This window comes from Mollisia scopiformis, assembly GCF_001500285.1.
Source record: "Mollisia scopiformis unplaced genomic scaffold LY89scaffold_34, whole genome shotgun sequence".
Taxonomy (NCBI): Eukaryota; Fungi; Ascomycota; class Leotiomycetes; order Helotiales; family Mollisiaceae; genus Mollisia; species Mollisia scopiformis.
Genome location: NW_017263614.1, coordinates 563,701 through 587,736, shown reverse-complemented (window position 1 = coordinate 587,736; position 24,036 = coordinate 563,701). Strand labels below are relative to the sequence as shown.

Below are 24,036 nucleotides of genomic sequence, written 5' to 3'. Positions count from 1 at the left end.
CCTTAGATTAAAACTAGCAAGTTCCTTAGACTATTGAGCTAACCTTCGATTATTAAGGACTTTAGTGGTTGTAAAAGCCCGAAGATTCATATAGTTGGTGTAGATAGTAACTAGGAACTTAGTCCCTTAGAGGTATACTCTCTAGTGCCTAAGTGCTTCTACTATTACTAGAAGTTCTTTTTGGTAAATATCGTAGTTCTGCTCTACAGGTAACATCTTTTTAGAGAAATACGCAACAAAGTATAGCTTCCCGTCGTTAGCCTTCTATAAGTGCACTGCCCCTATAGCCGTGTCTAATACGTTGGTTTCAACAATACTTTCTTAATCTTCCTTATACTACTAGAGTATTAGTTCTTTCGAGAATCTTAACTTTATTTCCCGAAAAGAGGCCTCCGCTTGGGGTGTTTATACGAACGGGATATCCTTTTTAGTAAGCGCTGTAAGCGGTTCTGCGAGCTTGGAGAAGTCTTAGATAAACATCCTATAGAAGTTGGTAAAGCCTAGAAAGGACTAAATATCCTTAACCGTCTAGGGCGACTACTATTCCCTTATCTCCTATAGTTTATCTGGGTCGACTAATACCTTTCCTGGTTTAATAACATACCCTAAGTACTTTGTACTAGTGACTCCAAAGTCGTACTTCTTGAGTTTAAGCCTAGAGTCGACCTTAGAGAGGGCTTCGAGGACTAGGCGCATATGCCTCTCGTAGTCCTCTTTCTTCTGTGAATACACTAAAATGTCATCTAAATAGTAGACTACAAACTTACCTAAATACTCCCGCAGAATATTATCATTCTATTATTAGTATGTAGCTAGTGCGTTCGTAAGTCCGAACAGTATAATAGTGTATTCCTATAGGCTAGAAGGCAGCAGAAAAGCTGTCTTCTATTCGTAGCCTTCCTTAATTCTAATTAAGGCAAAAGCTATATTCTAGTCTAGCTTTGTGTAAATAACTACCGACCTAATCGCATCTCTTAAACTCTAGAGATTAGGCAAGGGATACACATCCCTTACCGTAGCGTCGTTTAGTCCTCTGTAATCCACACAAGGCCGTCCCTTTAGATCGTCCTTCTTGTGTGTGATTAGTATATTCGATGCTATAGGGGATTTGGATTTCCTAATCTATCCCTTTGCTAGTGCTCTTTGCACGTACTCTTCGAGTATACCTAAAGTCTGCGGGTTATACCGGCGAAGCTTCTAGCAAGGCGGCTACTTACCTTCTTTCAGATTAATCTTATAGTCCTAGGGCTAATGTTTGGGTAAGGCCCTTAAGTCTTCGGGGTCCTCAAACAGCTTAGTGTACTTCCTATAGAGATAAGGTATTCCTTTTCGTCCTTAGTTAAGCTACTTAGTAGTTGCTTAATCTTATACCTTAGAAGCTGTAGCACTAGCTTCTCTAGGTCCTTATAGTCATTCGTTTAAGCAATCACACCGATTAAGCCTTAAACTTTATTTCGTCTAATCAAGTTCTAGGTTGTGCTTCTATAACCAAAGAATCCCTAGAACCATTTAGTGTCGACTAATCGGGGCAATATCTAAGACAATTATCTCAACATATCCCTATATTTTCATTTGTAGAAGGGATGTGTTATACACAACCCTTCCCTTATCTTAAGCAATAGCTGTCTTATCTATTGTGCTCAGCGAATATAGCTTATCCTTTAGCTAGGCCGATAGTCCTAGCTAGGACACTGTTTCCTTAAAGATATAGTTCCCTTAAGCCCCTAAATCGAGCATAACTAGAACCGAATTGCCCTAGACTATCGCTCGTATGTAGAAGTGATTCGTACTTCCCCGCACTATCCTAATAATCGCACTTAACTACCTAAGAGGTGGAAGTATAAACTATACCGAAGCCTATCGTCGGCTTTCCATTGTATTGATTTCCGTTACCCTCTAATTAGTATACTAGCATTCCCATACTTTTAGGGCTATTATCCACTCAACGAGCCTATAGGGGGTCCTCTCGCGCAAACGTGCCCCAAGCGGGTTATCTTGCCTTTATATAGCGATCCGTGCCTTATATCCCTTAAAGAGTGGGAATACTACCTCCCTCTACACCTAAAGGTCTGCTAAGTAGGCGATTATCTCCCATATCTACCCCACCCTTAGGACTTTATCTAGGGTCTGAGTCTAGTCTTCCCTCCTTAAGAAGTACGAGACGTGTACTAGTAATCCGGTCGTACGGAGAGCAATTCTCCACGCGTTCCGATATACGACAGTATAATATATTCCTATCTCAGGCAAATCCATTCTGCTCTACAGCAGACTCTCATACTCGCCTTTCCTTCCGTACTTTGGTTTCTAGGTCACTAAAAGTCCACTAATACTAGCGACGATCCATTCCTCGTTGACCTCAGGGAGTGGGTCTATAGGAGCCCCGATTAGTTCAACTTCCCTAGGTTGATAGTTCTCTCCCTAGACACTCTTCTCAACTAGAGTCCCTAATTCCTCTGATCTATCGTTAGAATCACAGAGTTCTAGCGTACTATCTAGAGGTCCCTACTAGCTGCTATCTAAGCTTAGCTAAGTATCGTGCTCCTAATCCTCCATACGATAAGTAGTATTAGCTTGTCTTAAGGTCTCGGTTTCTTTTATAGTGTTAGCTTGCTTGCCCTTTCCCTTATTATAGGAAGATATAATATAGCTAAGTAATCCACACTCGTAATAAAGTCCCTTCTCCCGACGTTCTATCCTAACTTCTGGCGAAAGCTGCTTCCTAAGCTTCCTCCTATTAGAGCCTCCTCTTCCACCCTTCTTCTAGCCTTTAGCCGTAGTTCTATCAAGCTATATAGGATCCCCCTTGTCCTATGACTTTGGGGAACTCTATAGTTGACGATAAGAGTACACTCCTTTTCGCTTAAGGCGCCTCTTATAGAACTACTCGTCGAATCTTGCGGCTAAGCGTATAGTTTCTTGAAGGCTAGTGGGTTTAGGCTCTACTCGGGCGAGCTCGTCCTTAATGAACTCTTTGAGGCCTATATAGTACGTTCTTTTCAGAGCCTTCCTATCTCATCTAGCCTAATTAGAATACTACTAGAATTTAGAGGTATAGTTTTTAACAAACCTTGTCTGTCGTAGCCTCATCAATTCCCTCTCAGCCGTTTTCTCGACTTCCAGATCCCCGTAGACCCCCACTATAGCCTTCTTAAATCCTCTAAACCTTCTAAAGATGACTTTAGTCTCTTCCCTAGCGCTGTTAAGGATTGTTCTAGTTGTTGCGTGTCGATTAGTCATATAGTTAGACAAGTAGGCCTTAAACTAGTTGAAGGCTAGTCCCCTTAGGTAGCTAGCGGCAAAAGCTACTTTGGCCCTCTCGCTAGGGAACAAATGTGGGTTGAACATCAAATAGATATTTATAGAACAAAGGAACGATTTAAGCTTGTGTCGGGTACTATCATAAGTGTCTAGTACTTTAATAGCTAGGGTACGTTCCTGTACCGCGATGGTCGTTACCTCCGTGGGTACTAGGGTTTCTGCTCGTCCAGAGGTAGACATAGTTGCCGAATACTTACTTTAAAACCGGGTGCTCAAAGTGTCACGTCTCGCTCCTTACCCTAGTAAGGTCACGTGGGTTAGTATAGTGAATGAAGTAAGGTAAGGCAATAATATAGTAGTTAGGAAAACTTAATCAAGTTGAGCACGGAGTTCCTCCCTAGTGAGTGACAACTCGCCGCTATATAGGACCTCCGTTTCCTGAATCGTAGTGGATCGCTCGATCCCCTATGATCCCCTATGATCCACTACGTGACCCAGGGCCCACCATAGGTCGAGATTCCCCGCTTGCCGAGCCCATAGTCCACTAGTCCCGTGATCGTAATAAAAAATAAAAAATAAAAAAATATTTTTAATATTATTTTTTAATTATATATATTATTGTTACAGATCTGGTTCTGTAACGATGCTACACGTGACCTTGGCTCTAAGCGAGTAGTCCAGCTTCCTGTATATAAACCCCTCGTCTCTCTGCTCTTCTTCTCTCTTTACCTTGTTATTCTAAGTTATAGTAAATCGACCTGAGTTCCGTCCACTTGAGATTGACTCTTGCCCGTGCTGTAACACACGTGGAATAGGTCCACTAGTGCCCGTATTATGTATAAATAGCCTTCGTCTCCCTCCGGGAGACTCTCTTCTCCTTTCCTTAGCTTAGTATCTTCGAATAGAGCAGTCTACGACGCCTTTATTGTGCTTTCTCGTACGTGCCGTCACAGTTTTTTTAAATTTTAAAAAATAGCCGAATCGATTCTTTGTTTACGTACTGAGCTTTTCATCGTGCTGTTACATTTATTTTAATTATTTTAATTTATTGTTTATTTTAATGTTCTGCTAATGTGGCCCGTAAACCCAGGATTTCACGCTAAAATTCCCGGCTGGCGCTTTGTGACAGCGCTGATCTCTGTCCTGAGGCTCTGCGGCTCTCTCTCGGTAGGTGCCTTAGGCACCTATGCCACGTGGCCTCATTTCCTGTATATAAGCTCGGTTCAGAGCTCTTCTGAGCTCTTCACCTTAGTATTCTAAGAATGGATCACCTCTTGCATCTCAACTTGATTTGGTCCGTTACACGCTTGAGGGGCTCCCGCTGTCCAAAATAAGCGACACACTCACCACACCCAATGCGAATTGCCCCCAGTATTCTCACGACGCAAAATCAACAACACCTGCACTGGCAGGACTCAAAAAGTTGGTGCAATTGAACTTAGCTTCTGCTCTTTCTCCTAGTTCAATTTTTAATTGAAGGTAATGTGTGGTTGAGTTGCAATAAAATTGCGAAATAAATAACCCTTTTTTGGTGTGTCGCTTATTTTGGACAGCTGGAGAGGGGTACCCGGCGAAAGCGGCGCAGGGCCCGTGCGCACGTCTTGCCCGATGCGGCGGTCGCGGTTTCCTGATGCAGGTTTGCCGTGTGGTCGTTTGTGCAACAGGTCGCAATGTAGTCAACATTACTTCTTTAAGCCACCTATCCGTCTCCTTATTTTCTCGACTGCCGCCACCACGATAGAATAACTAGTATTAAAGTTGTAACCCCCAGCAAGCCGATAGATAAGAGAGGGAAAAGCCAGAAGTATTTCGGCAGATAAAGCCTATTCTTGATTCCGCTACTCGAATCAACTTGAATGAGGCTGGAGCTAAAGACGGACTGCAGGATTGTTAGCAATTGTGGATTAAAATGGCGGTCGATGATGGAACTTACTGCTACGAGAGAGGCTGGTAAATAGACCATAGCCACGTATGTAAGAATCTTCACTTTTTCAGAGTCTTCTTTTGTCGACTTCAGTACGGTGACCGAATTCCGATGCTCGTCCCTGGTCTCTGCTGCAATCAGGTTCGTGGTCTGATTCATGAGCTGTATGTCAAGTCCTGATCGAATCAAGAGCTCCTCATTTTTGTGCACTAGGATTTTTGACGTCTTCATAGCGGTCAGCATCTCTGGCTTGAAGGTTGTGAAAGGCAGCTTTAAACTTACAAGATCTAAAATATCGGACGAAGAGTTAATAAGATACCGAATGCTCCGCCGGTGATTTTGGATACGCGCCTTGTACATCCCCATCGATGATACAAGGTTATCGTTGAGAGAAGGGTGATCGGGCATACCCAGCACTTTTTGCCACAAAGATTCATGTGATTGGCCGATATCCATCGAAATATCCATAATCGTTGAGCACTTGTGCATCTTCTTTCGCAGAGCCAGTAGTCGTTGCACATCCAAGAAAGATATGGAAAAGTCTTCCCTCAAAGAAAGACCGATGCGGGATAAGAGTGACTTGTCTTCCTTAAGAGCAAAGAAACGTTAATTCTTGATGAACGGAGAACCTAAGGGTGATGACTTTCATTGTGGAAGCTCTAAAGAGTTTGAGCCTAAAGGAGACCCTTAAATATGTCATGTATGCACTAGCGGACACGTGCTGAGACTGCAACGAGTTCACCTTCCAATAATTCTGAGTGACAAAAAAAGGAAACTAGGTCCAAGGTCATGTCTTTCAGATTATTTTAAGACGGTTGCCTCTTTGCCTAATTGTAGGGAAGGAACGAAATTTCGCCTTGAACTCACTAAATTTGAAAGCTCTTTCTCAAGATAGTTGATGTACTGTCTCCAATTTCTCCCACCGTCCCACAGGAATGCCGAATGTATGACTGCTGCTGTTTCTAGTGCTGAAGTTGTGCGATTTGGATGAAGAAACTGCTTAAGCTGACAATAAAATGACTCAGATGGTTGAATGATTACCCAGTGTGTCGAGTTTGTTTTTTGCTCATATCTCTGATAGATGGCCGAGTGCCGGATAGACCACGGGTCTCGTAGCTGCCTTCCGTGCTTGTGTGCATATCGCACATTGTATGCCAGCTCTGTGGAAGTAAATTTATATGAGCTGTAGGTTCAAGTATAGAATAATGACTGCTGGAGAACTCGACTAACCGAATTCTGGAATCCCTTTCTTGTCACTAACATTAGAAACATGTCCTTGAAAACAACCAAGATTCTCGTCCGTAGCGGAAAGCTTGTAGCCAAAAGCCGATACGAAATCATATAGTGGCGAAAATGCTCTAGTGGCTTCCATTATGCGCCTGAAGATGCTCTCAGAACACTCTATCCTGCCCCAGGTACAACTTTGTCGAAAGATACTGATCTTACTTAGCAATGATGGTATCTGGCGTTGATTGACCTAGCCAAGGTACTTACAATACAGCATCGGTGCCGTCGCAGCCTATTTTCTGATATCAAACTTGTAAGTTACCATAACGTCGTTTGCGAATAATGATTACTGTACAGATAAAGCCCTTTCCAGGCCATCCAAGTCATGGATATGGATACTCTCTAAACTGTGACTTGAAAAGGCATGTTAATATCGCTCATCGATGATCGCGCTCGAAGAGTGGAGGATCGATCAACTGAAAAAGACCTACTTCATGTGATTGTCTGACCATTGGCGTAGAAGTATTTCAACAATTGGACTAGCGTCGGAGAAGAGTCGCGACGATTGCTCATGTAAATGCTGGGAAGACGAGGCGCTGTTACCCAGGAAATCTCCAAGTAGAAGTTGACTGCACTCGCATCCCCGCAACTTGAAAGTTCCATCTCGCGGCTTGTGTTGGTCGAGGGCACTCATTTAACCACGGAGCAGTAGAAGAGCGCTGATGATGTCCAAAGTATATTGAAAATCCTGCTTGCATTGATCGGCGTCCACAGTAAGATCTAGAAATATTCCCTTCTTCTTTCCATTTCCCTCGCTTAAGTATCACCTTTTGGCTCAGCCTCAAATGCAGACCGACTTGTGTGGCTAGCTGCCTGACATGGTTGGGCACTGTCTTTGCTACGTTGCCTTGCATGACTAGTGCGCCCACAAGGCTCCGGCTTCAAATTCTGACTTTCCCCTGTTCTTCCTGAACCACGTGATGTTAGCAAAGCGAACTTCGACCAGGCGGTAGTCGATATATACAGATAGGTACAGTACTCGCCTCAGTAAGGGTTCTCGGGATAGTTAAAATGACTTTGTCTCCGCCATGCTAAATACTACGTTAGTAATAGTTCAGCTGTAAAGTGAGGGCGCATAGATTACCTCCGTGTCAATCGTAAAGCTCCCCGTTCCAAATGTAGATTGCAGGAGCCGGACGAGCTTCTGTAAGTCGACGTAGCGTGCATCAAGCCCTTGAACCGGCATTTTGCTTCTAGTATGGATTGATTATTGGACAGTTCAAATCAAGATATGAAGATATAAAGATACTGATCGAGGTGTTTGAGGTCAGACTGTGGTAGCACAAACTTGCACTGTTCCGGACTGAGGCATCAACGCAGATGATAAGTAGGCTAGGCCAGATTTTCGGCTCTGATAGACGCCCTCGACGCCTACCTAGAAACTGTCCGATATTCATGTTCTCGAGAGCAATGTCGACCGCACCTCTGCAGACTAATGCATTATTTTATTATTCGAATTGATTGACGTTACGAGCGACACGACATGCTAGATAGTTCTCTTTTTTGCGCCTCGGCATGATAGAATATGTCAGATATCAAGCAACGAATATGCAACCTGCGGGTTACGACCGTATCTCAGCGTCCATTTATCCCTTGGAAAGACCTTGAGCGCACTCTCGATGAAGAGACTATTGTCGAAGTTTTACGGAAGGGAGGTATTGAGATATATCAGAGAAAGGAGGCTGTCGGTGCGATAATCAATGGAGGTAGAAGAGTCTTTGGTATACTGTGCATACTAGAATGCGAGGCCGCTATTATGCAATTTTTGGAGCTTGATAGCTTCCTCACCAAGACTATAGACTCCGGACTGCCTTTTAATGAGCAAGCCCTTCGGCGGATCGTTCCTGCGGAATACCGAAGCTTTTACGATATTCAGTGGCAATTTTGCGCTCCGATGTTTGGAGCAAATATGCACCATCGGCACCTCGACAGTCAGACGATCTTGCCGTTTATGAAAGTCAAGGAGATTACTAGTGGAGCATTCGGTAAAGTTTCTAGAGTTGTCCTTAGAGGATCGCACCAAGACATTGAAGTCGAGAGAACAAATGAGGTATTCCATCACATCTTGCCTTTCTTGAACTCTCATTCGTTCTTCTAAAACGTCACTATTATACCTCATGAATGCTCACTGATTTTATCTATTTTAGGTTGAGATAGTTCTTAAGGAACTTAAAGACCCTATAGCCTCAAGCAGAGTCGAGTTTGAAAGGGAAAGACACATCCTTTCAATGCTCAAATGTCTTAAGCACCCGAATATCATTCCGTTCTATACCTCTTATACCATGGGTCACATTCCATGCTTTCTATTTGCACCAGCAGATTTCTCTCTGGGCGATCTGCTGTCTCGCCCTCGACCTCCTCAATTCAATACAGACGAGTCTTTATTTCAAGCGCTCCACGGACTCGCTTCCGCCATTGCCCATGTTCACAAATACTTCCACGAAGAGGATGATCTAAGCATGGTCGGGTGCCACTACGATTTGAAGCCAAGTAATATACTGGTCAAAGGCAATAAATTAATCCTGGCGGACTTTGGACTTTCTAGGTTGAAATTGATAACTCAAGGATCTAGATCGACCTTCAAAGGTGGAACGTCGGACTATCTGGCCCCTGAATGCCAAGACCTTGATGGCGACTTATCCAAGAATAGCATTGGAAGAGGAAGCGACATTTGGTCTTTTGGTTGTATTCTGGCTGAGGTTGCTACTTACCTCGAGCTGGGACACGCCGGTGTAGAAGAGTTCTCACAGAAAAGGAAAATTACGTTTGGTGGCTTCCTTACGATGAGGCCCTTTCACAGCGGAGCTAAGCCAAGCCCTGCAGTTGCCAAATGGCTTGAACGACTGAAAAACACAAACTTGCCATCAGAGATTAGGCAAGGGCTACTGGTTCTCGTACAGGATATGCTCACATTTGATGTTTTGGACCGACCTGACGCACATCGTGTCTTGGCACGGTTGTTTATACTGGCTCAGAGATCGCTTATTAACGACACATATAATACTCTAACCACCTTGAAGGAGAAGTCCGACTATCCTCTCAGAATCGAATGTATTCGATTTGAAATATGGTGTGACATGGTTGGACTCGGTAGCGACGCTAAACGACGCCAGCAATCTTGGTTTCTCACCGATGAGGGAAGTTTACATATTGACAAGACCATCGCCACACTCCAGTCTGTTGCTACAGAGCTGCAGGCCAGTCTCGTCGTGAATGAGAGTGTGGAACGATACAATAACCCAGTACACCTCCGTTTGCGTGAGCTTGTTAGCGATCTCTGGAATATCCTGAATGACATCACCCTTCGTAGGATGGAAAGTAAATTGGAGGAAATCATATTAGACCAGAACGATAGCGATATAACGGGCTATCGAGTCACTTTGGCAAGACCGGCATATCGGGAAATCCAGCTGCTGCTTTCAATGAAGCAAGCAACGTCATCAGTGGGCACTTTCAAAAATAAAGGCCGGAGCTTTTTGACAGATGCCATAGTACGAGATCAATTAGATATTGGCTCAGCCGTACTCGGTCTTATCACAGCAAAATCGGGAAAAGATACACCAGTCCTTGTTGAAATTTTGGAATACGAGGATGAATGGACCAACAGGTTTGATGAGCTGGTTCTCCGCGTCAATGGTCTGGTTTCTGTCCTCTCACAACTTGCCACTTCCTCGTTCCCCGTATTGAGATGTATAAATTTCTGCCATCTTAAAAGCCAGCACTCTTTTGGTCTCATTTACGAGACGCCTCTCCCTCCCCTAGGTTTACCAAAGGCATCGGCCCCAGTCGCACTAGCAGAAATTATTCGCCCCACTCAACCTCGTCCACGTCGCCCTCTACTGAGTGAAATCTTCGTCACAGCCCATACTTTGGCCTCTGCGCTTCTCAAGTTTCACAAAGCCGACTGGCTACACAAAGGAATTTCCTCCTACAATATTATATATTTTCCCAACTCTGGTGAAGAGCTAGCCCTCGCTTTCTCCCGCCCTTACTTGATTGGATTCAATCACAGTCGAGAAAACAGCGACTATGCATTCACGCTGGGCCCGACCACAGATATCAAAGTCAGAGATTACCAACATCCGGAATATCGTGAAGGAGGCCCGAACCTGCGCTTTAGAGAAGAATTCGACTACTTTAGTCTTGGTATCGTTCTCCTGGAGCTCGGCTTATGGAGAACATTATCAAGCATGACGAAAGGAAAAGAAAGGGCCAAGTCGAGTGAGATACGGCAGTATCTTCTCGACGAGATGGTTCCATCATTAGGTTCCTACATGGGCAAAGTCTATAGAGATTTGGTGAGAATATGCATAGATGGATGCAAGCCGTCTAGGACCGGTAACGAATCTGAACCAGCTTGGTATGTATTTCAAGAGATGGTCGTAGAGCCACTTTTTCATTGTCTTTCAATTCATCATGCCCGAAACCTTGATGAAGGGTGATCGACGGGGCTATCAACTGCGATAAGTTCTATCACGTAATATTGCTTTGTTAAATAGATGCAGTGTAGACTTGCTGCAATCTAACATTACAAATCTAACTTTGCAACTTTGGTATTAAATAACTTTAGCTTGGTAGTACAACTCTAGCATTCCAGCTCACATTGTGGCTCTGAAACTACATAGCTCTATCTTTTAGCATTAGTTTAGTCAAGTTTCGGGCACAGAGTGAGCACTACCTAATTTACAATTTCGAAGTCTAGCTATAAGTCACTTGTCACCACATCGCTGCAGGTGCGCCTTGAGCGCTGGTCCTGTATATAAGCCAGGAGCTTTGTTCCTTAATACAATCGCTTTCGTAATTGTATCACATAGAATGATCAAAGGAAATTGAATACGAGCGATTGCATTTTGGGCTTTAAGCCTCTTAATACCTATTCAAAAGCAAAAGCGTCTAATCGGTTTCTGATACTGCATGTGTTCCCAAAAACCCGATCTATTCTTCCACGTATTCTCAATCCAAGTTTCCTTTCCTTTTCTTTTTCTTTTTTGGGTTCTTTTTACTTTTGTGAAAAGTGAGATAGAGAAAGGAGTTAAAGAAAAGATGATTATCAGCAATGACAACTAGATATTTGCTTCTCGACTATATCAAGGACCTAAGATACCTCCTCACACCAAAGAAACCTAGATAGCAGTGTCGCGACTAGCAGCCAGTTTCTCCATAGCTTGCGCGAGTTGGTACTCTAAAGCGTGAGCTTCTTGCTGTGTGTCGTCCTGCTTTGAATTTACAGCGGCTAGATTGTTTATGATCCGCAAAGTATCGGGGTGGGTTTCCCCGTACTTTGTCTTCATGATCGTTAGTATAGACTCGTTCAGGGAACGAGCTTCTTCCAGCTTGCCCATTCTCATAAGAACAGACGCCAAGTTGGCCTTCTGATTAAGAATAGCAGCACTATTGTTTGCCGTGTTCTTCTCGAGAGTCCTCAAAATGCTCTCGATGGTTTCTTTGGCCCAACTCAAGCTACCCAGCCCAGTATGGCAAACAGCAACATTCCCCAAGATGGTAAGGGTCGTCTCATCCTCTGGTCCGAACAATGTTTTCGAAAGGGGCATAAGCTTATTGAGAATGTCAAGGGCTTCTTTCCACTGCCTCTGACTCACTAGACTGATGGCACGTTGATTTTCATCATAAACTGTGGCCTTCTTTGATAATTCAATCCTTCTAGTTTCTGAATTCGAAAGACGAATACGGAGTTCTTGCAACTCCTCCGCATTGGTGGTAGTCTTTGCCAGCATAGACAGTAAATATACAGTCTCGAGACTATCCTTCCCGGTAGCACTATCTGAGATAGTTATAGCGCGCCTCAGCAGTTCCGATGCTTTATCTTGCTTGTCTTGATCGGACCTAATCTCAGCGAGCCTCGACAGCGCAGCCAGGGTGACTGGGTGACCCTTTCCGTACTTGTGTTCCAATGTTTCCAATGATTTTGTGCACATTGCTTCTGCCTCTTGAAATCTCCCTTTCATGCGGAGCACACTACATAGCGCAACACGAGTAGACACTGTTTCTGGATGTGATTCTCCGAGAATTTCATGACTGCCCTTGACGGCGACAGAGAGCATTTCCATCCCACCGTCAATCTCTCCCGTGTTCACAAGTAGCTGGCCCAATACTTTCTTGCTTCGGAATGTAAAGGGATGCCGACCGAGACTGATTTCGCTCTTTTGGACGACACCCTCCTGTATGCGTAGTGCAGAGGCATGCTCTTGCCGATCCATGTAGTGCCGAGCCAATGCCCCCTCGCTACCGAGAGTGTCTTGATGTGATGAGCCCAGCGCTTTCGTTTGTCTTTCAATAACGCTCTTGAAGATCGTGAGAGGCTTTTCAGAGAGTCCCAAGTAGGACTGGATCTTGGCCACCAACAGCTCGCTCTGGAGGAAAGGGCGATGATATTCTCCAACCAATCGGCCCATTCGGGCAACGACAAGTACGCTTGTTTCTAGTGCTTCCAACAAATCCCCTTGCATAACTAATGATCCCGCAAGTGATTGCATGGCAGATATAGTGGTTAAGTTGTCCGATCCAAGCTGTTCTTGAAACCCTACAGCTACTTTGCGCATAGTATCAACAGCAAGACTAAATTTGCCTTGCCCATGATAGATGTTTCCCAACTCCATTCCCACTTGGAGCAGAAGGATGTTTCTTTCCCCACACTCCTCTCTCATATTCTGTAGTTCTCTCTCCATTTTCGCGATAGTCTCGGCCTCTAATTTTCCTTCATATTTTCGTTTTAAACTCTCGTTGATCACAAGGAGTTGATTGACTGCGTCCTTCACTTGATCTAGCGCATACGCTGTTCTATTGAGTACAGTGGTCAGCAGGGCTTGAGCTTGAGCCCAACGTCCTTGATTCGCATAAACAATGGCCAATTGCCGCAATATGACAGTATCATCTATTCCGAGCTGTAAGTAAGACTTCTGCACTTGTTCAAGAGCCATTGTGGCCTCGTGAAAGTGGCCCATTCTTTGCAATATTGAAGAAAGCTCGACTTTCGCCTCGAGAGTCAAAATGTTGTCTTCTCCAAGAATACCACCTCGCATGTGAGCTTCTTGCCTTAGCTGGGCTTCTGCGAGAGTGAGCACTCCATCAGTCTCGTATATGTCCACAACAGCACTATACCAAACTGCTTGGAAGTCTGACGTTGCTCTGTTGACGCGTTTTGGTTGATCCGCGATCTGTCGTATCGATGTTACTCTTTTTTCGAGCTCAGCGGACGAATGACCACTTTGTATGAGATACTGTTCAACAGGCTGCTCCTCTTGCGGTACGAAAAAGCATGTTTTGAATCCAAGAGCCAAGACAAAGGCCGCTTGCATGGCACAGTCCTTACAGGTTGTATCTTTCGCTGCGCATTTCAAGCTCTCATGTAGAAAGTGTCGGACTCTATAGTCGCATCTTACTAATTGACCGAACTCGGCAGTAACCTGTCTCATCGTCAGTACTTTGTTGAGTGGTGCTCTTCGTGCTATGTAGAGTTCTACCGTAGTAAGATTATGAGGGTCCGGGAAAAAGACATTGATGTTTGCTCGCGTTTGGTTGGCAAGTAGTATGAAATCTTCATCGAAGGAGAGGAGTCGAATAAGCTTCTCGAAATCTGTCTCCCGCGTCTTTGGGTTCTGGCAGAGGGTGCTTTTGAAGAATTGACACAAGGATCCCCGCTGAGATGATGATATTTCGAAATTGTTTAGAAGAGTATCGATTTCAAGGACAAGTTGACCACTTGCCTTGAGCTGGGGCAAAACGTCGACAACTTTTATACCTATAGTCATGGTAATTAACTTCCGCTTAGTGCTCATATGAAAGTGGTCGCCTCACCCATGAAAGGCTGGAAGATTGTAAAGAAACAAATCAATCCAAACCCATACACATCCATTCCCTTCGCATCTTCAAATCTGACCCATCTGTCTTTCCATTCAGGCGCGTTCCATGGAATGGTCTTGGGCAATGAGACGAGGTCCTCTTCTGAAGCACAAATACAAGAAGACTCAAAGTCTGTTATTTTGGCCACGAGGCGGCCCCGGTCGTTCGATATAAGAATGTTCTTAGGGTTGAGATCGCTATGTACTATGTCTAGGTCGTCACAATTAGGACAGTGGCCACTCGACTGAGGAAAGTGATAACGTACTGTTTCTATGCAACGAATTCAAGCCCAAAGCAACGTCTATACAGACACGAATCAAGTCTTCTAGAGAAGCGTTTGCGCCTTTCGATCCGTGTATGAAGTCTTCCAAACTCCCTTCGTCAGCCTTGGGAAAGACTAGTACTGGCCATACACAATTGTTGCGGAAGTCCCAGGAAATACCCAAGAGACTTGTAATATTAGGATGATCGCGAATTTCTGGGTGACGAAGGACTAAGACTTCGCAAACAAGTGATCTAAATCGCTGGCTATCAATACCCATCAGACTCAATTGAGACCTCCCGCGCCTTGGAACAGTGCTCTTAAATGCAAACGAAAGGTCTTTCGTTACTGAATTCGACACATGGATGTGACTCGACCCACCAACACCCAGTAAACGCAAAGCCGGCTGCCAAGTCACGTCCATGAAATCAATACCAAGTTGATGTGCAAGAGACATCAAGGAGACAAAATTGTGGTGGTATCTGTCAGGAATGCTGGCAGCCTCGAGTCGTTCTGTATCAGATGTGAACGCCGAATAATGTGATGCGTATGTATCTTGTTCATCAACGTCATCATGATAGAAGTCGTCCATAATGGCGTAGACATTCGAAGATAAACAAAATGTGACTTAATTATGACGAAATTGTGAGATCTTGATACTTTCAATAGCAGAGCCTTGAGTAGATTCTTAAGGCTGAGATTCAATCACGTGCGATTACCATCTCACTACTTTGGGCTTATCGAAGCGAAAACTAGTCCAACGTACTTACAGCCGATATGAAAACATACTTTGTCAAATACTTTTTGTTTACATCGAGTCCAGTGCAAAGTAATCGTAATCTCAATTAGTACGGGCGGAAGTTACGACATAAAGGTCGCACCTACTGACTATTCATTTTTTAGAGTATTGACTGTCGAAAAATACTTGAATTTTCTATGAACGCGCTGCAAAATCTTATGTACATTATCAATAACTCTTCATAATACATACTCACTTGTTACGGATCACCTGGATCACCCTGATCTGAATCGCCTGCAGTAATCGTCTGCAGTAATCGCCTGCAGTAATCGCGTGTGACAGGGATCACGTGAGCACTTGGATAGCCTCCACGTGATCCTCCCTAAGAACGGATCGGGCTTAGGGCGTAAGCATGTTTCACTCCAGCGTATATAAGCTCTGGCTCTCCCACTCCCTTCTTCCTTCCTTACCTTTAGATTCTAAGAGATAGCCGAATCGATTCTTCGTCTACGTACTGAGCTTCCCACCGTGCTGTCACATTGACGGACATAGGAAATATTTGGTTTAGATGAAATGAGGCGGCACATTTTTGAAAGTCTTATAATAGAATATAGTGGAGATCATTTATCTTTTACTTAGTGGATTCAAAGGCGAGAGATCTTTGGTGGTGGACGAAGCGAGCGCACTTGCGCCCTTTTGTGGATCCTTGGGTTGGGACAATCGTCGCATAAAACAGCGACCAAACCCGCTGAATTCGGCGGCCATCGCACCTGAACATTGCGTTTAGCTGTAAAGTTCTCTTTTTGCGTAAAGTACTGAAGTGGCGTATATTGGTACTTATACACCCTGTCTCTGGTTCTCATATTGGGATTAATTCCTGACCGAAGGAAAGATTCTAAGATCTTAGCGTCTTCGGCATGTAAAGATGTTCTCCATAAAGGCCTCAATCGTTGGCGTTTTATGTGAGAGAAAGGAGGAAAGAAGTGATTGATTTTTTTTCATTTGGAACCATTTCAGTAGTTGATCGCAAAAGATCATTCCCTCGCCACCATCAGCAGACAGTAATTTATTCGATAATAAATATACAGCAAGCTTAAGAAATTCCGTCGTTGCTTGGTGGTAGTCATCCCCAAATATGTTCCTAAGGATATTCTTTACGTTATCGTCGTGCTCTACTGGCATGATGCTGCAGAGAAATTTGACCATCTCTCTGACTTGGGTATCGATGGGAATTAACAGGGAGGGGTTTCGATAAAGACTTGGTAGCATGACCCTCATCATCTGTCCAGACATATCGAGGATGCTGCTCAGATATCTTATAGATGGAGATCAGCGCCCGTATAAGAATTTTATGACAAAAAAAGTCTTACCCAGGCTGTCGATTTGTTTCTGGAAGTATATCCAAGGAAGGTCTTTCGATTTGATACAAGCCATATAATGCTCCGAGCTGGGTGTGATGAGAACGAGTCCTGATGGAGTTTCAAGCGTCGGAACTTGGCCAATTATCAAAACCGGCTTGCTCGTCGTGTTGGGCATGTACTCACACTTGTTTCTCTCTGTGAAGGAAACAAAGCATCGCTGTGCACTCTTCTGTATCTGAGGGCTGGGAATCTTGACGCCTCGAAAATAGACATCGGTGTCCTTCGACAGCCTCTTCCATTCCTCCAATCCGACTTTGACATATTTCAGAAGTTGGGTATTGAGACTGTGCCTTGAATTCTTTTTGAAGTTCCATTTCCTCAACTGTCTCTCAATTTCGGTTTTGCTGAATGAAAAATCAGATGGTGGTTCTGCAGAAGAGCAACAGGAAAAGCGACAACATACCTGGCTGTGAAGCTGTGGTTCATTTCCATGTCATACCTGACCTCGTCTACGGTCTTGTTCTGTCCAAGATAGAGGTCTTTAATATGGACCTTGTGTATTTCCATTTCGAGGCCATTTTCACATCCTCTGGCCGCGCAAGAGCAGACTTGATGAATAGATCAAAGTGTAGACAATGAAGAAGAGATGTTTTTCCCGAGGCTGTGTGGTGCGCAAGTTTGTCTCATTGCTTACGACGACATGATGATTTATGATTGGCTCGATACAAACCGTCGTCCCAGCCGTACCGCTTGGAGTCTTTGATTCATATCTGCATGAGGTTGCATGCGTGCCATACTCTTATTCGCCAACCACAAACCGTCACGCCGCCACCAACATTTTTGCCTATGTCAGCCGCATACATCTTTTTCCATTGTATCTATTTCCCGAGCCTCATTTTTGGCGATGCCATTGGACTATCACAAACCTTCAGACATACTCAATAAATATTAACTTTCTATTCGTTCTTCACAAACCGTCATCGAGTGATTAATCTGTTGGAGACCTTGGTCGGTGAGGAGGTACCACGATGGCAAAACGTCTTTGGTGACTCGAAATCACCTTACGCTTGACAGCATAGTTATAAATGAAGGCAAGTTCTCGAGCAAAGAGTCTTCACTCTCCAAGGACTTTCCTTCTCTTACTTTATCCGTTTGGCGCTGCTCCCAGGAGCAGTTGTTGTACTTCCCCCCCTGTCCGCTTTTCAGAGTCTTCTTAACCACAAGATATTCTCTCCCTCTCTCTTCTCAAGACAAGAGACTTGTCTCCCTCTTACGAACCACAAACTCTCACTCAAGATGGCACTAAAAGGTAAACGTCAATCGTCTGGCAAATCTCGCAATGCCACTCCACGACGCCAAGCTGCAGCTAGCATGGCCAATCCGAATCCATCGGGAAGAACTCTTGTTACGATGCCAGCCTCTTCCACGACTACAGCTCGGCTGTAGTCTGTGATTTGACTTCGTCCATCGGAAAGGACTTGACGAGCTTGCTCGGAAGAACGAAGTCGTTATGGCGCAAGACGAAGGTATTCTTGGTAAGAAGTCATATCTTTGAAAGCTGATAGATTGGCTCTGTTTGTTGAGAGTGTGTGGAAGTGTTTGCTTCTGGTTGTGTGTGTGTGTGTGTGTTTGTTTTTGTGCTGATGAATCATGTTGAGGGTTCGTGCCCATGGCTTTTATAGATTCTCCATTACACTTGTTCCAATGTCCCTCACAGGCACGAACTACGAACAGCCCTTTAAACTTGTAACTATACCATTCGCCAAGGACAGCAGTGCTGTTCTGCTCCACACCTGTATGAAAATCGAGTACAAACCAACTCGTAACTCCCAAGTAGTACTGGAGTGGAGAAATGACGACAAAGACCACCATATATCTGGAGATATCGAAACAGCAAACAAAACAGGAGTAGCCGTACTTGTGGAGGAGTACCTACAGGTTACTGATAGTATCTTTGAAGCTTTGTTCGCGAACAGCTCCTTGGAATAGTGTATGTTGAACAAAGAAAACAAGTCTTTCATTGTATTGTGCGTTGCTTATTCTCTGTAGCATTGTGCTGTCAAAGAGATGACTAGGGGCCTCGGAGTCAGGGCTACAAACATGGCCACAATCAACACAATAACGAGATCCCCACACATACACGTCATGTGATATGTTAATCGTTTCCAAATTTTCACCGCAGACCGCCCAGGCTCCTTCGCTCATTTCATCCTGTGGAAATAAACACCCACATCAGTGATCATTTCCACTCGAGGATCAAAGACACCTCATACTCCATCGGATGATCGGCGATCTGATAAGATGAAAAGTTATCAGATCCTGATATGCACAGACTAGGATGTTGGCCACGGGAGCAGGTATCATGACTTTGGCTCTCGTGTGGATGCTTCTGATCAGGGATATTGATGTGGGCAAGATTGCGCAGGTCAAGGGTATGGTGTTTTGAAATAATCGAGGACGTTTGATATTGTGTATATGTACGGTATCTCTTATGCCCGAAACTAAAATAGTGAGAGCGGACACGACAAAAAAACTATTATTAAAATTATTAAAATTATTAAAATTATTAAAATTATTAAAATTATTAACAAATATTTCTCTTAATAAAAATCGTGAAATCGTGCTTATTTTACCCGCATTTTAGTTTTAAGCAATCGAAAAGCCAAATTCTCTTCTTTAATTCTGTTCCTCGAAGCGCTTCGAAAAAGTCTGCTTCTGGTATACTTTGCTGCATCTTTCAAGATTATTATCACCGTGAGGCAGGTCAAATACTGATCTGGAGGATTGTTCTGCTGGTGCGTGAATGAGGGTTTGAAGCGTTGGGGAATTACAAATGGCCACTCGACGAGTTGTGTAGATCATCAAGTGCCACCAAAGAACGAGGTGGAGTTGCTATTGCATGTCAGTTGGACAGTGAATGGGATTGTAATAGGGATGTGAATGGAACTTGACATTTTCACTGCCTTTGAGGAACAGTCAACATCTTTCTTGTAAGGCAATTTAGTCCAAAACTCTCCTCTAGACTAATTTGAAAAATGTAGCTAGATAGTACCACGAAATCAAAGTAATTGAGCATGCGATGCGATACGGTTTGGCTCTGGACAATTGAGAAGGCAAATTCAAGCCTCGATGCATGCATGATCGCTCTGTCATTGGAGGCATGACTTGTGAAGGAAAATGAACGAGCAGCATAGCGCCAAAAAGACAGCACGCGACACAAATGATAATGATCAGCGAAGCATAAAACACGCATCGAGATGATATCGAAGGACTCTTTGAAGTTTCACTTGTTCATTCATTGAGCTGCAACCAGACAATGAAGGCCGAAAATCCACTTTTGACAAAACAGATACTCGATCACGTGAGTCTGCACGTGATATAGCGGCAGAAATTGTTTTCGACTCGGATGACCAGAACTCATGCTTCAAGGACAAACGCATCTCGAAGACTTCAGATCATCGAGATCCTCTTCATCAACTCATTCGTGGCATTGTTTGCGACGTTCTGAACACTAGCGAGTCTCTTCTCTTTGTCCCTACCACTCATTATCGATCGGTGCGAGGCGTTCCTATCCTGCGTACGAGCACCTTCCCACAACCACAACCACGACCAATTGAGCTCGGTGAAGCTCGGGGAACAGCTCCAGGGCTTCTCTACCCTTCTCAATATCTCTGCGACATCTGCGAAGGCAACCGGAAGCTTTGGAACCCCCCGGCGCATACCTTAAAGCTCCCTCTCGAAGCTGTCACGTACATCAACATGGCTTCTGATGGACCACCACAAACACCAGCTGGCAGCAATGAAGCTCCAGCTGCAGTCACTACTTCTCCCCCGAAATATGTTCCACAATTCTCTGCTGCGACTGAAATGATTCTCAAGCGCATTCAATCCGGTGCTACCAGCTCGTTCGCGTCGACTGGACTTACTGGCACGCCTGCTGGCTACGAGGACATGAAGCGTAGTGTTATGCAGAGTATGAAGACAACGATGAACATGGAGCTTCCCAGTACACCAATTGGAAGTGCGAACAAAGCTAGGGCTGCCAGAGCTACAGGTGGAAGTGGTTCTCGATCTCGAAGCTCAGCAACACCAACCGCTGCATCTGCTAGTGGACCCAAAGGCAAAGGAAGTGCGCGTGGCCGTGGGAAAGCCGGAATAAAGAGGAAGAGAGCGAAGAGTGAGGAGGAAGAAGAGACGGAGGAGTCAGACAGCGACATGTCAAAGCTCGGTGGAGATTCTGATTCTGATGGCTCTGGAAGCATCCCCGACTTGCCAAAAATGACCCAATCTGGTCGCCAAGTCGTGAAGCCCCAGCAATTCGTCCCTGCCAATTATGAACCTGCTACGAAGCGACGTGCGCCGTCTAGGAAGTCTCAAGAGCAAGCACTCTGCAAACGATGTGGGCGCGGGCACAGTCCCGAGAACAACATGATCGTGTTCTGCGACGGTTGTAACGGAGGATGGCACCAAGAATGTCATGATCCGAAAGTCTCTGACCAGGCAGTTCAAGACGAAAAGGAGCCCTGGTTCTGTGCCGAGTGCAGTCGCAAGAAGGGAATCAAGACAGTACCCGAGCCTCCAAAGGCTGTCAGCTGGGAAGGACGAAGTTCCGAAGAGGTATACATTCCCACCACCCAAGTTTCAAACGTGACTGATACGATCCAGAAAAGAGCATACCTGAACTCCCTTCCTCACCCGCAATTAGTCTCCCTGCTATTACAGGCGACGACAATTCACCCTAATCTTCCACTCTTCCCACCCACACCACCAGCTGCTCCTATATCCGTCCCTATGCAAGCATATGTTCCCCGTCCTGCTACTGTTCGCACAAATATATATCCACAACAACCTTTCCCTCCGTCTTCTGCATCAACTGCTGGTCTATTTTCTCGAGCCGAAGCCAATCCTAATGCCCCGATCAATTTCATTCGCAAGATTCCTCCTGGTTCATCACAATCGCCTGCTCCTACAACTCCGGCTTCTTTCACAGCCTCCCAACCCTTGCAATCTTTCACACATGCTTCCTCTGCGCCTCCCCAACTTCCTGCCCAAGACGATAGTCGGGAAAGCACACCCGCTAGTCCACCTTACCCAAAAGCAGGCAATGGTCTCATGGCAAAACTCGGACCGGATGAAGAAGATTTGGAATGGTTGGTCGATGCGAATGACTACGACGCTTTCAGTCACGTAGTCTACAACGAAGCTGGTGAGAGGGTGGAAGAGAACGGCGTGGCTGTGAATGGGGCTGTTGCTGCTTGATGGCTGGTGATATGGATGAAGTGTAATGTATGAATTTGGCTGGTTTTTATTTTCCTTGGCGCTGGGGGTGGGCGTTTGCATGGCTGTGTGGATTCTTGTCTAGCTTCGAGGTTCTTACAGAAGCATTAGGGTGATAATACAAAAGGATCGTCTAAGGCTGCACCCCCTTTTCACTACCGATTTATCGCTTGCGTGCTCTGACGATCTGCTCCTTCCAGTCAAAGATTATGGCTAGTTCTCCCTAACTACCACTGTACATTCCCAGTGAAATTCTGATCTGAATAGTTTCCAAGCAGCAGTACTCCTAAACAATTGGGCAAGGTTCACACTTCCAAGCTAATTAGGTCTTATTTTGTTGCATATCGCAAAATTCTTGAATTTTCCTCGGACATTTTACTTAGCAGAAAGCTATATAGCCTTGAATCACTGAAAGTCAGCCCAACAACCAAGCCCATCAGCCAATAAGCTTCCAGGTTAAACTTTTGTTGCACATGGCACTACGACGACCACCGAGAATACGGTGGAAGGTCGGGTCGGGTCGGAAGAGTTGGAGGAAGTTGATTATCTCATATCGACTCTTTAATTGTCAACTCTCCAAGGCTTTAACATTCATATGAATACATAGTCTGAGTAATCGGGCTCGCTGCTGTACATACTGTCTATCTCATCCACAGAAAAAGCAAAAGCCAACGAGTCGAAGTGCTTTCAGCAGACATAGTGCTTTCTATTACAAAATGACGTACATCATATTCACATGTAAGAGAAGCACTAAGATTTGGCAAGAGATCCCATAACTACAAGTGAATTTTATACTCATCACCCCACCAAGCCAAATATATACAAAAGAACCTCACTCCCTCCATCCCTCTCTTAATTTTCATCACCCACTCAGTCACCCACTATTCCCTACCACCCCCTAAATCCTATACCTCCTCTTCGCATTCTTACCACTATCCACCCCCGTCGACCCGGGGAACTGGCTATACTGCTCCGTATTATACGTCTGCAACTTCTCACACGCCACATCCCCCAACGCATCCCCCACCGCCCCATTAATCTGCCCCACCAACGAATCCAGCAAACTCTCCTCCGTGCCCTCCAACATATCTGGCGCAGCCTGCACCACCGCCTGAAAAACGAAGCACTCGAGATTATTACCCTCTAATAACGTAGCACCATCAAACACGCCTCCCGTCAAATTCTGGATATCGACGCCCGTGAACGAGTTCACGGTCCCCGTATTCCCGCCGATGTCGAGGAACTGCGGATACTCAGCCGCGGCGGCCAGGACGTCGGTCAGGAAGAAGGGGATCGTGTATTCGTCGCCGATGGCGCGCTTGTACCAGTTATCCGGGATGCGTTCGTAGCCCTCGGTCCAGGTGAAGGAGCCGCTGTCGCCGGTGATGGCGAAGAAGCTCTTGAGGACGTCTTGGTTGAGGATTCCTTCTGGGTATTCGGCGGACTTGTTGCCCATGAAGCGGAAGATGAATGTATAGGCGGCGGGCTGGACGAGGACACCGGAGAAGGGGCCGTTGAAGAAATACGGGTTGTCGGAGATGGATTGTTGGAAGCGGGTAGCCCGGAAGGGAGTTAGGACCGAGAGGTCGTAGTTCGCGGTAGCGGCGTCGGGTTGGAGGTCGAACATTTGTTGGAATTGGGGGACGATTACTTTGTAGTCGTTGCCATATTCATATTCATATAGATCTGGCCGTGTGGGCGACACATCGGCTTCGTATTTGTTGTGAGAGCCAGAGATGCCTTGGGGGATGCCGAGCAGGCCAAGAAGGGATGCAACGTTGGGGGTTGGACCGCCGATTGACCATTCAGCTCCGTTGCCATCAAAAACAGCGCCGTAAATGGCAAGGAAACCACCAAGATCTTTGCCCATGCCGAAGACTGTGTGATATTAGAGGAGGATACTTGATTCAAGTGACGTGAAACTTACCATCATATGTACCATCAATGAACTCTTGGATGGTAGCAACACCGTTATGAGGAATGTATCCATGGTTTGCCATAGCATTCAAGCCAGGGCAAGGACCACGCACATCCCCACCAGCCAAGTAGGGAGCGACGAAGGCATATT

General features: G+C 45.1%; 6 protein-coding genes across 6 annotated transcripts; 2 read left to right on the top strand and 4 right to left on the bottom strand.

The window, feature by feature from the left end:
* Positions 1 to 4,743: 4,743 nt before the first annotated feature.
* Positions 4,744 to 7,328, bottom strand: LY89DRAFT_350958 (uncharacterized protein). Its single transcript, XM_018206916.1, has 8 exons — positions 6,901 to 7,328; positions 6,765 to 6,822; positions 6,677 to 6,708; positions 6,413 to 6,618; positions 6,050 to 6,342; positions 5,465 to 5,770; positions 5,192 to 5,407; positions 4,744 to 5,137 (listed from the first exon to the last, which is right to left on the bottom strand). The coding sequence occupies exons 1-8, from the start codon at positions 7,101 to 7,103 to the stop codon at positions 4,970 to 4,972; spliced, it is 1,482 nt and encodes a 493-aa protein (XP_018062496.1). The 5' UTR covers positions 7,104 to 7,328; the 3' UTR covers positions 4,744 to 4,969.
* Positions 7,329 to 7,847: 519 nt separating this feature from the next.
* LY89DRAFT_789369 (kinase-like protein) lies at positions 7,848 to 11,189 on the top strand. The gene is made up of 2 exons (XM_018223247.1): positions 7,848 to 8,519; positions 8,617 to 11,189. The coding sequence occupies exons 1-2, from the start codon at positions 7,995 to 7,997 to the stop codon at positions 10,909 to 10,911; spliced, it is 2,820 nt and encodes a 939-aa protein (XP_018062495.1). The 5' UTR covers positions 7,848 to 7,994; the 3' UTR covers positions 10,912 to 11,189.
* Positions 11,190 to 11,381: 192 nt separating this feature from the next.
* LY89DRAFT_659882 (TPR-like protein) lies at positions 11,382 to 13,433 on the bottom strand (the record flags this gene model as incomplete). The annotated part of the gene is made up of 1 exon (XM_018212530.1): positions 11,382 to 13,433. A coding segment is annotated over one exon (1,841 nt), but the record flags the coding sequence as incomplete, so codon positions are not given.
* A 3,174-nt stretch (positions 13,434 to 16,607) lies between these two features.
* On the bottom strand, positions 16,608 to 17,258 carry LY89DRAFT_742430 (uncharacterized protein; the record flags this gene model as incomplete). Its single annotated transcript, XM_018220822.1, has 3 exons — positions 16,608 to 16,633; positions 16,701 to 17,095; positions 17,155 to 17,258. 3 exons carry the CDS (start codon positions 17,256 to 17,258, stop codon positions 16,608 to 16,610), a joined length of 525 nt encoding a protein of 174 aa, XP_018062493.1.
* A 2,866-nt stretch (positions 17,259 to 20,124) lies between these two features.
* LY89DRAFT_630667 (uncharacterized protein) lies at positions 20,125 to 21,905 on the top strand (the record flags this gene model as incomplete). Its single annotated transcript, XM_018211245.1, has 2 exons — positions 20,125 to 21,308; positions 21,357 to 21,905. Coding segments are annotated over exons 1-2 (1,407 nt in total), but the record flags the coding sequence as incomplete, so codon positions are not given.
* A 946-nt stretch (positions 21,906 to 22,851) lies between these two features.
* On the bottom strand, positions 22,852 to 24,001 carry LY89DRAFT_691409 (uncharacterized protein). The gene has a single exon (XM_018216314.1). The coding sequence runs from the start codon at positions 23,836 to 23,838 to the stop codon at positions 22,867 to 22,869; it is 972 nt and encodes a 323-aa protein (XP_018062491.1). The 5' UTR covers positions 23,839 to 24,001; the 3' UTR covers positions 22,852 to 22,866.
* Between the last annotated feature and the right edge of the window lie 35 nt (positions 24,002 to 24,036).

Excerpts from the sequence above, each read along its gene's own strand:
- LY89DRAFT_350958 (XM_018206916.1), bottom strand. The coding sequence starts at position 7,103 with ATGAGTGCCCTCGACCAACACAAGCCGCGAGATGGAACTTTCAAGTTG. Across the intron at positions 6,709-6,764 it reads GCCTGGAAAGGGCTTTATCT|AAAATAGGCTGCGACGGCAC; the intron begins GTACAGTAATCA and ends GTTTGATATCAG. Across the intron at positions 6,343-6,412 it reads GAAAGGGATTCCAGAATTCG|AGCTGGCATACAATGTGCGA; the intron begins GTTAGTCGAGTT and ends TTACTTCCACAG.
- LY89DRAFT_691409 (XM_018216314.1), bottom strand. The coding sequence starts at position 23,838 with ATGGGCAAAGATCTTGGTGGTTTCCTTGCCATTTACGGCGCTGTTTTT.
- LY89DRAFT_789369 (XM_018223247.1), top strand. The coding sequence starts at position 7,995 with ATGTCAGATATCAAGCAACGAATATGCAACCTGCGGGTTACGACCGTA. Across the intron at positions 8,520-8,616 it reads AAGTCGAGAGAACAAATGAG|GTTGAGATAGTTCTTAAGGA; the intron begins GTATTCCATCAC and ends TATCTATTTTAG.